The sequence below is a fragment of the Scyliorhinus torazame genome, chromosome 6 (assembly GCF_047496885.1).
Source record: "Scyliorhinus torazame isolate Kashiwa2021f chromosome 6, sScyTor2.1, whole genome shotgun sequence".
In the NCBI taxonomy this organism is placed as follows: Eukaryota; Metazoa; Chordata; class Chondrichthyes; order Carcharhiniformes; family Scyliorhinidae; genus Scyliorhinus; species Scyliorhinus torazame.
Window position 1 is genome coordinate 115974268 of NC_092712.1, and position 15080 is coordinate 115989347.

General features: G+C 46.7%; 1 protein-coding gene across 1 annotated transcript in view; it reads right to left on the minus strand.

Annotated features, from left to right (window-relative positions):
- Nucleotides 1-15080, minus strand: part of LOC140424974 (V-type proton ATPase 116 kDa subunit a 1-like) — a 358173-nt gene that overhangs the window by 49534 nt on the left and 293559 nt on the right. Inside the window, exons 16-18 of the mRNA XM_072508716.1 lie at nucleotides 6130-6237; nucleotides 2023-2124; nucleotides 1524-1641 (exon numbers count right to left, since the gene is read on the minus strand). Coding sequence (XP_072364817.1) covers nucleotides 1524-1641; nucleotides 2023-2124; nucleotides 6130-6237 — 328 coding nt within the window. The remainder of the gene's footprint in view (nucleotides 1-1523; nucleotides 1642-2022; nucleotides 2125-6129; nucleotides 6238-15080) is intronic.

The following is a 15080-nucleotide window of genomic DNA, read 5'->3' on the forward strand; positions in this document are numbered from 1 at the left end:
CGGCTTGGGTCACTGTCTGTGCGGAGTCTGCACGTCCTCCCCGTGTCTGCGTGGGTTTCCTCCGGGTGCTCCGGTTTCCTCCCACAGTCCAAAGATGTGCGGGTTAGGTGAATTGGCCAATGATAAATTGCCCTTAATGTCTAAATTGCCCTTGGTGTTGGGTGGAGGTGTTGAATTTGGGTAGGGTGCTCTTTCCAAGAGCCGGTGCAGACTCAAAGGGCCGAATGGCCTCCTTCTGCACTGTAAATTCAATGATAATCTATGATTAATCTAGGACAAAGGTTCGGCACAACATCGTGGGCCGAAGGGCCTGTTCTGTGCTGTATTTTCTATGTTCTATGTACATGACTAATAAATCCCTTTTTGTTCACTAATTTGGAGCGGAGTTTTCCAAAAAATTGCAGAGTGCTGGATCAAGAGAGAAAGGCAGTGTGAAACTTGCTGGTTTCGCAGCTGCATTTTCTGGCCAGAGCAAACAGTACAGGGGTGGCACGGCAGTGCAGTGGCTAGCACTGCTGCCTCATGCCGCCGAGGACCCGGGTTCGATCCCGGCCCCAGGTCACTGTCAGTGTGGGGATTGTACATTCTCCCGTGTCTGTGTGGGTCTCACCCCCACAAGGTAGGTGGATTGGCCATGCTAAGTCGCTCGTTGATTGGAAAAAAACAATACTTTGGTGCAATTTCAAAGTGCTGGCGAAGATTACCCAGCCAGTTCAGAGGGAGGGGGGAGATAAACTTGCCGGCAACGCATGGGATTCAGAGATGGGGCCACCATATTGAGGGTACCCCAATCTCAAAGTTAAGTGAAATGACCCCCCCCCCCATCCCGGCAGACATGGAGAACACCCCCAACCGTCTAACAGAACACAAGGCCAATCTCCCTCCACCACTCAATGCTTGGGTCACCCTCCCCCACACCACGCATGCATCAGGGTGACCTGAACATCCCATTCTCACCGGCGTCGGGGAATTCTCCCATTCGAAGTGTCCGTCCTCTCCCTCCCCACCACCATGCAGGCACAATGCCTCCCCCTCCATCATCGCTTCCATCCCAATGGGGTTTTCTGGAGGCTGGGCCCTTGTCCCTGGCAGTGCCTATCTGACAGCGTCCTGGCACAGTCATGTCCCTCACCACCCGGGGGCTGTACTCACCTCTAAGTCCACAGCGTGGTCATCATGACTGCCTTCCGTTTTTGGAAACCAGAAATGATTCCTGCTGCCGTTCAGTCACGCCAGCGGGGTGGTTGTGGTGGGGGGTTACAGACAGACATCTGGTGTCCCCAGAAGCAATGGCGATAAGCCATTTATGAATATTAAAATGAATTCAAATTTATGTTAGTAAGGTCTCAAAGTGAGATCTCGCCGCTTCAAATCCCGTTATGGCCTTCTCGCGAGAATTAACAGCCATATGGGATTTGCGCCCACGCGAACGGGCCCGCAAAATCGAGGCTGAAATCTCTGAAAGTGCACCATTACACAGTGACACTACTAGGTAATGGGAAACTTATGCTATTAACACTCACCAGCATGAGCCAAGCTTAAGGCCCATAAGCGAAGGTACGAAGCAGTGTTTGACACACAGCCCAGGCAGTACTCAATAGTGTGGATAGCCTGTTGTACAAAGGTGTCACCAAAGCTGAACTGTTGAGTTAAATGTAACAAATATGCATTCATATCACAACATGAGCAATGCTGATCACACTTTAAAACAATACATTAATATGGAATACTTGTAGAATTTTAGAACTTTATTGTTACATGTGAGTGATCTTTATGGAAGTTAATGATATGGTTGCACATTGGGAAAAATAATGTACTATGTTGCATAATGGTCTCAGATGTAGAAAAGATTATTTAGAAAGTGAGCTTACTGTGGAAAAAGTGTTACCACATGATTGACTAAAGTCCAAGCTTTTCACAGAAAAATCTATACTGTGAATATCCAATAATACTAAGTAAATGCTCAGAAGCTTACCATTGATCTGTATCACCATCTTACCTTACTCCTCCAAGAGAATTTACCTTTTCTTCCTCCCAGTGGCTCTTATCTCTTCCCCCATTAATTTCTGTCTCAGCATGTTCTTGCTGGAGGATAGAAACTTCGGAGCTGTCACACATGAGTACCTTGGTAGGAGAACCATTCAAATTCACAAAATTGATTATCAATTTGAAAATCTACTCATGAGGCTGCATTAGGACCAAATAATGTAATAACATGAGTAAATCAAAATTAATCAATAGAAGAAGATTACTTTATTGTATCAATGCAATTTGTTCAGAAATTGCTTGGGGATCCCTTAATTGCACAGGGGAATGTTTGTGGGTTCCAATCTCCAAGACAACTATGATCAATGAGAAATGGTGGGTGGTGCGAGGGGAAGGTGGCCTGCTTGGCTAAGGGGGTGAGTTCCAGTTACCTCAGCAATACTTAGGTGGGACAGCCACAGGGCATAAAAACAGAAAATGCTGATAAATCTCAGCAGGTCCAGCTGCATCTGTGGAGAGAGAAACAGAGGGTGGGATTCTCCCATTCGGCGGCAGAGTGTCACAACGGCATGAATGGGCTGCTGGGAGTACCGATTCTGGCCCCTACAGGGGGCCAGCACAGCGCTGGAGCAGTTCACGCCACTCCAGCCTCCCATTCCGGCGTGAACCCGCGCATGCGCGGTGGCCTCCCTCAACGTGCCGGCCCCGACGCAACATGGCGCGGGAGTTCAGGGGGCGGGTAAGAAAATAGGCCCGGGGAGCGAGAGGCCCAGCCCGCCGATCGATGGGCCCCGATCGTGGGCCAGACCCCTCGGCGGCACCCCTGGGGTCAGAGCCCCCCTCCCCAGGCCACCCCCCGACCCTGCGTGCAGAGTTCCCGCCGTCTGCGACCAGATGTGGACGGCGCCGGTGGGACTCTGCCTTTTTAGAGCGGCCGCTCTGCCCATCCGGGCCAGAGAATCGCCGGCCCGGCCGTGTAGAGCGGCCCGCGACCGGCACCGCGCCGGCACCAATGGCGCCGATTCTCCGCTCTAATGAGAACCGCGTGCCGGTGTCAAGGCGGCGTGGCGCTGTTGCGGGGATTCTCCGGCCCGGCGCGGGGCTGGGAGAATCCCGCCCAGAGTTAACATTTTGAGTGAATTGACTCGTCTTCAGAATACATTCTGAAAAGTTTGAAGATGAACCAAATGGACTTGAAATGTGAACTCTGTTTTTCTCTCCACAGATGCTGCCAGACCTGCTCAGAACTACGAGCAGATTCTGTTTTTATTTCAGATTTCCAGTATCCGCGGTAGTTTGCTTTTATTTTAGGGCCACAGGGCACTCCTGACTCCGAAATTCTATATACTGTTCATTGGAGAGGGCTGGGTTGGGAGTTTGTGATTACTACATTTTGGATCATTGCAGGGTATAGTTAAGTGTGCGTTGAGAAGTTCCTTCCATGGATAAGTGCTCATTGTGGAAGGATGGCCAAGGACTGGTAGTAGAGGGGTGGAGCTGGGATAGGGACACAATGACCCTGGTCATTGTAGATTTGTGGTGTGATCCTAGGAGTTTTGCTGAGGGGCAGGAATGCATCTTTAGTTTAGTTCAGTTTCTTGCTCTTCGGGTTTTAAATTATGGTCAAGTATAGAATCATAGAATTCACAGTGCAGAAGGAGGCCATTCGGTCCATCGAGTCTGCACCAGCCCTTGGAAAGAGCACCGTACTTAAGCCCACACCTCCACCCTATCCCCGTACCCCAACCTAACCTTTTTTGGACACTAAGGGCAAGTATGAGCTATGCTAATTTGTTCTTTTCATTAATTGCAGAACATCTCAGTTATTCAATACTGAGATCCAAGATTTATTTTTGGCCTTTTCTTATTTCTCGCCGGTGACATTTTTAAAGTTACTTTTCTGTTTGGTGATGTTGCAAGTGTAAGTAAACAGTTAATTCTCAATTGTAAGCTTTTGCTTGTTAAATAAGTTTCTGAAGGACAGATTACATTAAAAGGAATTCCAGGCTTCAACTGACAGCAAATTACAGCAAAAATCACAGAACAAGCAGCGACTATTTAGGTTGAGAAGATTTCAGCAGAGGCAAAACAGATTTCCTTGGTTAAATGTGATAGCTCTACACATGTTTTAAAGTCATGCAGCTCTGAGATCATTGACAGGTTAATGATACTATCCATTTGAAATTAGGATGACCAACTCCTCCAATAATGTTGCTGAGGAATTTTGTCAAGTGAAAGCCAAAATATTGAGCTCTTGGAACGGTCTCTAGTCGAATGACGTGATTGACAGCACAGAAAGGTGAATGCTTGTGGAGTTATTTTTGTTCAAACGGAAGACTAGTTACTTCGATTCGGTTATATTTTGAAACATGCAGTTTTCCAGGGTGAAAGAAAGGCATAAAATGGGAGGTGTTAGAATGGATATTCAGAATTCAACAAGGCTTGGCTAACCTTTTAAACTCCAGGCTCAATACTTGTGACATGCTAAATTCTCCAGCACTTTGTACCGCACGCCTAACCCTTTCTATGCACAGTACAACAATATTTTCAAATATTGTATAGGTGTAATAATAACTAATTATTGAATGCTTAATTCCGATGAATGCCAATAAATACCTTTGAACCCTATTATCTTGTTGAATAACATAAATTTATAAGTAGGAACACCTATTCCCCAACAAAATTACAAATGAATTCGGCTCTTAAGACACCTACAATTGATGTGATTGAGAAAATTCCCTGCAGTGCAGAAGGAGGCCATTCGGCCCATTGAGTATGCAGCAACCCTCCAATAGAGCACTCTACCTAGGCCCATTCCCCCGCAATTTCTCTGTAGCTCCACCCATTGATAATGACCAATCCACCTAACCTGCACATTCTGATTTCACATCTTCCATCTCTCAATGATATACAGGAGCTGGCAATCAGACAATCAGGAAACCTGAGGAACTGCCTATTTGAAGCATTTAGATCTTGTGGCTTTAAAAGGACAGGCTAATCGGACACAGTTGCTTACATTTTGTAGTGCTAGTGAGCTTATAAAAACCATGGATAATTCATCCAGCTTGCCCTGCCATTCAATCAGATCATGGTTGATCTCTTCCTGGTCTCAAATTAACTTTAAAAATGTCACCGGCGAGAAATAAGAAAAGGCCAAAAATAAATCTTGGATCTCAGTATTGAATAACTGAGATGTTCTGCAATTAATGAAAAGAACAAATTAGCATAGCTCATACTTGCCCTTAGTGTCCAAAAAAGGTTAGGTTGGGGTACGGGGATAGGGTGGAGGTGTGGGCTTAAGTACGGTGCTCTTTCCAAGGGCTGGTGCAGACTCGATGGACCGAATGGCCTCCTTCTGCACTGTGAATTCTATGATTCTATACTTGACCATAATTTAAAACCCGAAGAGCAAGAAACTGAACTAAACTAAAGATGCATTCCTGCCCCTCAGCAAAACTTCTAGGATCACACCACAAATCTACAATGACCAGGGTCATTGTGTCCCTATCCCAGCTCCACCCCTCTACTACCAGTCCAATAGAGCACTCTACCTAGGCCTATTCCTCCGCAATTTCTCTGTAGCTCCACCCATTGATAATGACCAATCCACCTAACCTGCACATTCTGATTTCACATCTTCCATCTCTCAATGATATACAGGAGCTGGCAATCAGACAATCAGGAAACCTGAGGAACTGCCTATTTGAAGCATTTAGATCTTGTGGCTTTAAAAGGACAGGCTAATCGGACACAGTTGCTTACATTTTGTAGTGCTAGTGAGCTTATAAAAACCATGGATGATTCATCCAGCTTGCCCTGCCATTCAATCAGATCATGGTTGATCTCTTCCTGGTCTCAAATTCACCTCCCTGCCTGTTCCCTATATCCCTTTAACCCCTTAATTATTAGAAATATATCTATCTCCTTCTTGAAACCATTTAATGTTTCAGATTCCACTGCACTATGGGGCAGCGAGTTCCACAAATTCACCACCCTCTGCGAGAAATAGTTCCTCCTCACCTCAGTGTTTATGAAGATCAGACAGAGGAAGATCATTTCAACATATTAAGCATTCATCTGCTAATATTACCAAATGTAACTTCAAAGCTCAAAATGGTGACAAGTCCTTGACAACGTTCTTACCTTAAGCTTTGCTCTTTGCTGGTCACTGTACAGCAGGTAGGGCTTAATAAGGAGCATCCATGGAACTGCGAGCAAAGCAATGAGTACCAGAAATATTTGGACACTCCTCTGGTAGGGGGAAAATTTTTGTTTTAGAAAGCTTCTAGGATGCACAAAAGAGGTTATCACAGAAACATAAGAAAATCAATAGATACATACATTTTAATCTTGCTAATAATGGCTACAGAACTTCATGTGCCCCCTGTTTTAAGCAAGGCAGATTTTTAAAAATTCATTCCTAGGAACAAAGTTATTAGGAGCAGAAGTAGGCAGTTTGGCCATATGAACCTGCTCCACCTTCAATCAGATAATGTCTGGTCTCTTCCTGGTTGCAAATTCACCTCCTTGCCTGTTCCCCATAACTCTTCAACCTGTTTATTATCAGAAATATATCTATCTCCTTCTTGAAACCATTTAATGATTCAGACTCCACCGCATTATGGGCCGGCGAGGGGCAGCACGGTGGCGCAGTAGTTAGCACTGGGACTGCAGTGCTGAGGACCCGGGTTCGAATCCTGGCCCTGGGTCACTGTACGCGTCTGTGTGGGTTTCACCCCCACAACTCAAAAATGTGCAGGTTAGGAGGATTGGCCATGCTAAATTGCCCCTTAATTGGAAAAGAAAATAATTGGGTACTCTCAATTAAAAAATAATAATTATGGGCCAGCAAGTTCCACAAATTCACCACCCTCTGCGAGAAATAGTTCCTCCCCATCTCAGTTTTAAATCTACCGTCTCTCAACCTATATCTGTGACCCCTCGTTCTAGGGATATAGGCATCACTGGCCAACATTTATTGCCCATCCCTAACTGCCCTTAAACTGAATGACTTGGTAGGTCATTTCAGAGGGCATTTAAAAGTCAACTACATTGCTGTGGATGTGGAGTCACATGTAGGCCAGACCAGGTAAGGACAGCAGATAGTGAACTCTGGGCTTTTACAAGAATTGACAATGGTTTCATGGTGATCGTTATTCTTTTTATTTCTTTGATGCCACATTCCAAACTCATTACAACTATCATCTAGAAGAACAAGGAGGGCAGGCACATTAAGTTTTCCCTCCATGCTGGCTTGGAAATATATTGCTGTTACTTCATCAGCATTGGGCTAAAATCGTGGAACTCCTTATCCAATAGCATTATCAGTGTACCTACACCACACAGGCTGCAAGCAGTTCAAGTAGGCAGCTCGACTTCATCTTCTCAAGGGCATTAGGGATGGGCAATAAACACTTTGCTTTTCCAGCAACACCCATATTCTGCACCATGAACTAATAATAAAATTATTTAATGATCATCCTCAAAGCGGGGTTGGGGGTAGCAGGAGTCAGGAAATTTTCCGGCTTGGTCTGCCCATCTCCTGAGAAAGTCCCTGTAAAGACATGATTTTCATTGCGGGTGTGTGAGTGCGGGCTGCAACTTTTGACCTGGGAAAGTGTTCAGAGGCAGCCAAATGGCTGCTGGGTGCCAGGATGGGCTGTTTAAAAGGCCACCTCAATGCTTTGGGACTTGGTCCCCATTACAATGAAAAACATAAGGCCCTCTAACCCTCACACCACCTTACCCCACACACTTCAGGCCAAGCTCTCAGCCAAGAATACCTAGAGTTTCAGCTTGGAGGTCAGAAATCCATTAGCCTGTTGAAGCACCTGAGCCGATAAGTTGAGGGAAAGCATTGCTTGATTGACAGCTCTGGCTCTCTGATCAATGCTGTCTATTGCACAATATGTATTTATACAAGATAAGGAAGTTTCAAGTGCTTCCAGTTTCAGCCATTTAAACGGTAAATGGTCTAGATGATTGACACTTCTAATGGCCAGTAGTAAAAAGGAGTTGCTTTTTTAAGAAATTGGAAATTTATCAATGAATGATTGTTTCTTTATTCAGCTTCTTTTTTTTTTTACACATACGATTGTCTCTATTGTTCTATACACTGTAGAGTGGGTGAATAAGCTCCATGAAAATTGTAGAGGACTAGGACATGTTTATCTCTGCAATTAAGCCGGCCAGTTCAGGAATGTAGGGTGGGGGCTCAGGACATGAATCGGCCCACACTCTTAAAAGGCCTTGGTGAAATTCAGAGACTTTGGAAATGGGGTTGGGAAGCCTGGACTTGGGTCCCAGCTGCCATTTTTAAAGGGCAACAGAGTCCTCCCAACTCAGCAAAAATTCAGCACATTGTTCATACAAAAGTCATTCACAAGTGCTATGCTCCTCGATTCACTAATGTCTCAAAATATTAAACTTGGACCTGGATGCTATGCTTGTTTCTGACTCTCTGTGCAATGCCAGGGGAGGTTGACAATTGTAATTATAAAATTAAAGCACCAAAAACATGTTTGTAAAATATCAGGACAGAATGCGTCACTTGTAAACAATGATTGAGCTACATTTGCACCTTGTGATACAATTATTCCATTCCTCTAATTCTACATTGCCTGAAGATAACACTTGATTCTGACTTTCTGGCTGCAAATTCATGGAGTGTCAATAATATTAATAATAATTACTAGTGATGTATGAATACGTGGCATTATTTTAGCATTCAGATTGAAGTTTCTGCAGTTATTATAAAATAATTGGCTATTTAGCCAGTGGTGTGATAAAATTGTGTAGCATTGTTTTAATACTGTGGTAGCATGGCCCCATGTGATTGGCTTGGGGCTAATCACTCGTGAGCGCCGAATGCTGGCCAATGGGGAGTTTGCGTGGGGCCCTAGGAGCAGGACCCTGGGCAGTGTGGACTAGGAAGCTGAAGTGCAAAGACCTGGGGCGAAGTTCTCCGGAAACGGCGCGATGTCCGCCGACTGGCGCCCAAAACGGCGCAAATCAGTCGGGCATCGCGCCGCCCCAAAGGTGCGGAATGCTCCGCATCTTTGGGGGCCGAGCCCCAACCTTAAGGGGCTAGGTCGGCGCCGGACGAATTTCCGCCCCGCCAGCTGGCGGAAAAGGCCTTTGGTGCCCCGCCAGCTGGCGCGGAAATGACATCTCCGGGCGGCGCATGCGCGGGAGCGTTAGCGGCCGCTGACGGCATTCCCGCGCATGCGCAGTGGAGGGAGTCTCTTTTCCCTCCGCCATGGTGGAGACCGTGGCGGAGGCGGAAGGGAAAGAGTGCCCCCACGGCACAGGCCCGCCCGCAGATCGGTGGGCCCCGATCGCCCCGCGCCCCCCTCAGGACCCCGGAGCCCGCCCGCGCCGCCTTGTCCCGCCGGTAAGATAGGTGGTTTAATTTACGCCGGCGGGACAGGCATTTTAGCGGCGGGACTACGGCATATCCGGGCCGGAGAATCGTGCCGGGGGGGGGGCCCGCCAACCGGCGCGGCGCGATTCCCGCCCCCGCCGAATATCCGGTGCCGGAGACTTCGGCAACCGGCGGGGGCGGGATTCACGCCAGCCCCCGGCGATTCTCCGACCCGGAGGGTGGTCGGAGAATCTCGCCCCTGTTCTGTACCTGTTATCTTACTGCCTTTACCTTTCAGCAGTAAAGCCCTTTAATAACTACTGGAAGCCTCCAGTGTATGTTTTGAGCCACCACATTGGCAACGAGGTTAATGTTTTCGATCGCAGCCAACAGTTGTCATGAATCGAGGTGGGAAGGAAAGAACAATTGAGAAAGTCGAGAAGCTCCGGCAAGAGTCGGAACTACTTAAACTGTGAGTGGGAAACTAGACCCATTTGACCAAGGGTTGAGTCATGGAGTCAATAGATCCAAAGGCTCCAGTTCTTCTTTACCGCAAATGAGATTACAAGTGAGGACAAGCACAAGGTGATACTTCTGACCGTTTGCGGGCCCCAAACGTAAGTTTGATAAGGAACCTCATGTCCTCAGAGGCACCCAACATGAAGACATTTGAACAGGGAGGCATGTGGCGCAGTGGATAGCACTGGCACTGCGGCGCTGAGGACCCGGGTTCGAATCCCGGCCCTGGGTCACTGTCTGTGTGGAGTTTGCACATTCTCCCATGTCTGTGTGGGTTTCACCCCCACAACCCAAAGATGAGCAGGCTAGGTGGATTGGCCATGTTAAATTGCCCCTTAGTGGGAAAAAAATAATAATTGGGTACTCTAAATATATAAAAAAAACATTTAAAAAAAGAAAATGAAGACATTTGAGCCAGATAGTAAAATTGGTTAAAGAACATTACAACCCAAGGTCCTCGATTATCCTCCAACGTTATAGGTTTAATTCTACAATGAGCTACCATGTCTCAGTCTTCATAGCCAGGCTTCGTCAGCCTGCTGATCACGGTGAGTGCCAGCAACATGTTGCGCGACCGGGTGGTTTGTGGGATCCATAATTTTAATATCCATAAGAATATCAGACAGAGACCACAATTACATTGGAAAAAGCGATCGAGATAGCTCAGGCAACAGAGTTTGCTAAAAAAAGCGCCATCGAGCTTCAAAGCATATCTGAAGGGAAGGTTAACCAAGTATGGGGCGGGGTATGGCTGCGAGGTCCATGGTTGGATCAACAGGCACAGCTTAGAGCCTGACACAGTCCTCAGGACATGACCGGAATCCAAAGAGTGGGAAGGAATTGGGCGTCAAACCAAATCAGAGGTGGACTGCTATTGTTGTGTGGGGTGGTGGGGGAGGGGCATTCCCAGGAGACCTGCCATGTTTGGAATTTGTGTGCTTCCATTGCAACCAAAGGGGGCACATACAAGCACATTACCACATTTGGACACATACAAGCACATTACCATATTTTTAAAAAGCAGCAGCAGTCCTCAGCGTCACAGAACATAGTAGGGAAGAGCTCTGAGGAAGACCATGCATTGCATTGGTTGAATGCAGTTCAACTGAATAACACGGCTCCGATTGACATTGTCTTAAGGATGGATGGTGGACTCCTTAAATTGGAAGTTGACACCAAGGCTTCAGTGATCATAATGGGTGATCAGACGTTCCAATATCTTTGTGCAGATGCGTAGTCTTTAAGCTTGAAGAGTACTACAGCCAAGCTTTCACCATACACTTGGAGAATTTGAAGATCCTTGGATAGCCAATATTCCAGTGGCCTACAGAGGGCAGGAGGCCAATCTGCCTTTTTGCTGTCTTGGAAGGACATAGACCCAGTCTGGAGGAGACAGGCTTTAGAAGATTAGGTTCAACTGGCTGGAGATCTTCAAAGTATTTGACTGCGTCCTCCAATATGCCTCAAGGAGGTATGAAGACATCTTCCATAAAGAATTGGGACGGATTAAGGTTATAAATGCCAAGATATACGTCAATCTAATTCTGACACCCAAGTTCTTCAGAGCCAGCCCAATGCCATACGCATTGCATCAGAAGGTCCCTCTTAAATGTAAAAATGTGTTTTTCAGGCTTCAGAAATAGGATTCGCATTGATGCAACAGGATAGCAGTCCATTGGAAGAAAAGGTCAAGCCATTCGAGATTTCCCTGCTCCCTAAAATATCAGTGAGTTTACGTCCTTCCTTGGTATGGTCAATTACAATGGAAGGTTACTTCAAATCTAGCCACAACATTGGTACCATTACACCAGCTATTAAGGAAGAATCAGCGGTGGCAATGGAATGAGCCTCAAGAGGAAACCTTCCGAGTCGTGCAGCAAGTGTTGCAGTTGTCAAATCTCTTGGTGCATTTTGATCCAGGTCAAAATGCTGACAAGTGATGCGTCCCCTTGCGGTGTAGAAGCCGTATATCCTCAAAAAGTGGTAGATGGTTCAGAAGGCCCAATCGCCTTTGCCTCAAGGACCCTTTCCGGAGCAGACCGAAACTACGCCCAGATTGAGAAGGAGGGTTTAGCGATTATATTCGGTGTGAAGAAATTCCACAAGTATGTAAACGGTTGACTGTTCGACTTGGTGACTGACCACAAGGCATTACTGGCCCTGCTAAGGGAAGATAAGCCTCATAGCCTCGGCAAGGGTGCAGAGTTGGGCGCTGCTGTTGGCGGCTTACAACTATGCTTTTCAGCACCGACCTGGGATGCCAATTGCTGGTGTGGATGCATTAAGTCGCCTGTCACTACCCTAGAGCATTCCACTGGTACCTCAGGAGATCAGTTATGGATGCCTGGTCAGATTCCAACACTGGCTAAGATACTGGACCAGAACTGCAATGTTTTTTCTTTAATTTCGTAAGACCGCGGAACATTGATTTGATCCAGAGGTGATTGCATAAGTAATAGGGCTTGGTTATTTATGCAAACAAAACTTTATTGAAACAAAAGAAACAATATTTAAACTTTTAAACTTCAAACATAACAAGAACAGCTTACCTGTATCTCTTAACCCTAACACATGATTTCCTCTTAAACAGCACGTAAAATGAACATAGTGCTCTCGACTCCACTTGGCAGGCAGGCAACAATGATACTTGCATTTACAGACTATATTCCTGTTGTTAGTGTAGCTCTTTCAGACCCCTTTTCAAAAGCCTGTCTCTGTGGCAGCTTTTCATGACCTCTCCCGTTGGCTTTCCAAATCCTTCTGCTGCCCCCCCCCCCCCCCCCCCCCCCTGTTCGAACAGGATTATTTTCTCTCTTTGAACTCCACCCAGCCCCTCAAACAATATTCTGTCCAGGCATGTCCAAGCTTGAACTCATCATCACTCTCTGGGATTTTGATTGCCCATTCCTGTTTACTCAAAAGAACAGGGCTATTCTATGAATATGCAACTCACCTCCAATTTCCGGACAAAAGAGGTCATCAGACTCTGTAATGGGCTAATGGCTGGTCAGATCAGTGTCTCTGAGGACAATGAATTTTGAGCGAATCACCCTGACTGAACAGGGGGATCTTGTTTATTCCATTAACAAGTTTAAGTCTGAATGGGACAATGTAACTCAGGGCAGGTGTGAGTGTATACCTCTGACTCAGTGCTAACAGTTGTACCCTCAGTCTGTCAACCCCAAATTGCCAATTACATCTTCAATTCCATATCTGGATCCAATTTCTTAACATCTCCCTATCATGATGGCTCATTCTATCCCTAAACTTTCTAGACACCTTGCCAGTGTCCATGGAACACATCCACAGCTGGACCCAAAGAGACCCTATTCTTTCAGAAAAACAAATGATACAATCTGGCTGTCTGAACAGGTGAACTCCTACTTCACTCGTCAAGACGAGTTGACATATGAAGGCGGCGTGATTCTCTGGAGTTCACGGGTGGTCATCCCGCCTCAGGCTAGGGAGCCCCTCCTTCGAAAGTTACACAGTGCCCAACCAGAGCAGCCAAAGATGAAAATGTTGGAGTGCACTTACATCTGGGAGCCAGGCATAGACAAAGCCATTGAAGAACTAGTACAACAGTGCCATTCTTGCCAGGGTCCACATTGATTGTGTGGGCCCGATCCTGGGCAAAATATTTTTGGTGCTGGTGGAGGCCCACTCAAAGTGGTTATCAGTTCAAGTGATGGGGACTACTACCTCGACGGCCACGATAGATGTTTTGCGCTGAGTGTTTGCCATTCACAGACTTTCCGAGTCAATTGTTTCGGACAATGGCACCCCCTTCATCAGCGATGATTTCCAGTGTTTTGTGAGAGCAAACGGCATGAAACACATGAGGACAGCCCCTTACCATCCAGTGCTGAATGGTCTGGGTGAGAGGGCCGTTCAATCTTTAAAGGAATTCTACAAAAAATAAATCTGATAAACCACTTTGCCAGAGGTTGGCTAATTTTTTGTTGTTGTACATCTCAACCCCTCACTCCACCATGGGGGTCACACCAGTTGAGCTGCTCAGGGGCCATTGGTTGAGACCTGATTGGATCCTGTATTTCCAAATTTGGTGGAGAGGGTGGAGACAACCCAGGCCTCCCTGAGAAGTCAACGGTCAAAGCAGAGAAGACAGGTCGATCCAGGTGGGAGATCTGGCTTTGGTCCAATATCTCGCTGCCGGTTTGCCTTGGTTAGAAGGATAGGTTGTGACCCAGTCTGGGCCGGTGTCTTATGTGGCTGATGTTAACAGGAAGACCATCAAAAAACATGTCAACGACCTGAGGAGTAGACCGGTCCAGCGAGCATCGTGAATCCTGTGACTCAGTCCAGCCGAGGGGAGGCAGGGACTCCTGTTTCTGTTCCACCTGGTGTGTCTGTCGAGGCCAGTGAGGCTAGGTCACCTGTTGTCGAAGTGGGCCGTCCTGAAGTGGCATTGCCCAAAAGAGTGCTGAGCCTGTAGCTGGGCTATGGTCTGGGGCACACGGAGGCCTCCGGACCGGGTGACTATTTGATGGACCCTCTAACCTTGGTTGTCCCTGTTAACCATTTTAACTTTTGTATATAGTTTTGGGGAAGTGTGTTAAAGGATTTAAGGGAGGAGAGATGTGGTAGTGCGGCCCCTTTAAGTGGCAGGTTCCACAGACCACATGATCAGCTCAGGGCCAATTGCATGGGAGTGTGCAAACCCTGGCCAATGGGAAGTTTGCGCGAGGCCCTAGGAGCAGGACACCGGGCAGTGTGGATTAGGGAGTTGAAGAAAAAAGACCTGTTGTACAGTGTTCTGTTCCTGTTATCTAATTACCTGTGCCTTTCATCCACAAACCCCTTGGGCTGGATTCTCCGCCGTCTGGATGCTCCGTTTTGCAGGCAGCCCGGAGGTTTCACAATGGGAAACCCCATTCACCAGCCGGTGAAACAGAGCATCCCGATGGAGTGCTAGAACCAGAAATCTGGGGCGGCGGGACGGAGAATCCAGCCCCTTATGTTTGCTACTGGAAGACTCCAGTATATGTCTTGAGTCAATGCTCACACTGAACCCTCAGTAATGACATTGCTGAGAATTATTATTATGAATTCAGAAAGTCAGCTATTATTTTCAAACATTCAACAACCTCCTAAATTGTTAATAATAATATTAGTAAGAATGACTGAGGTTATTACAATGTCTAAAAATGCTTTAAGCTCAGTAACAGCAATTATCCAAACAAACCGAAAA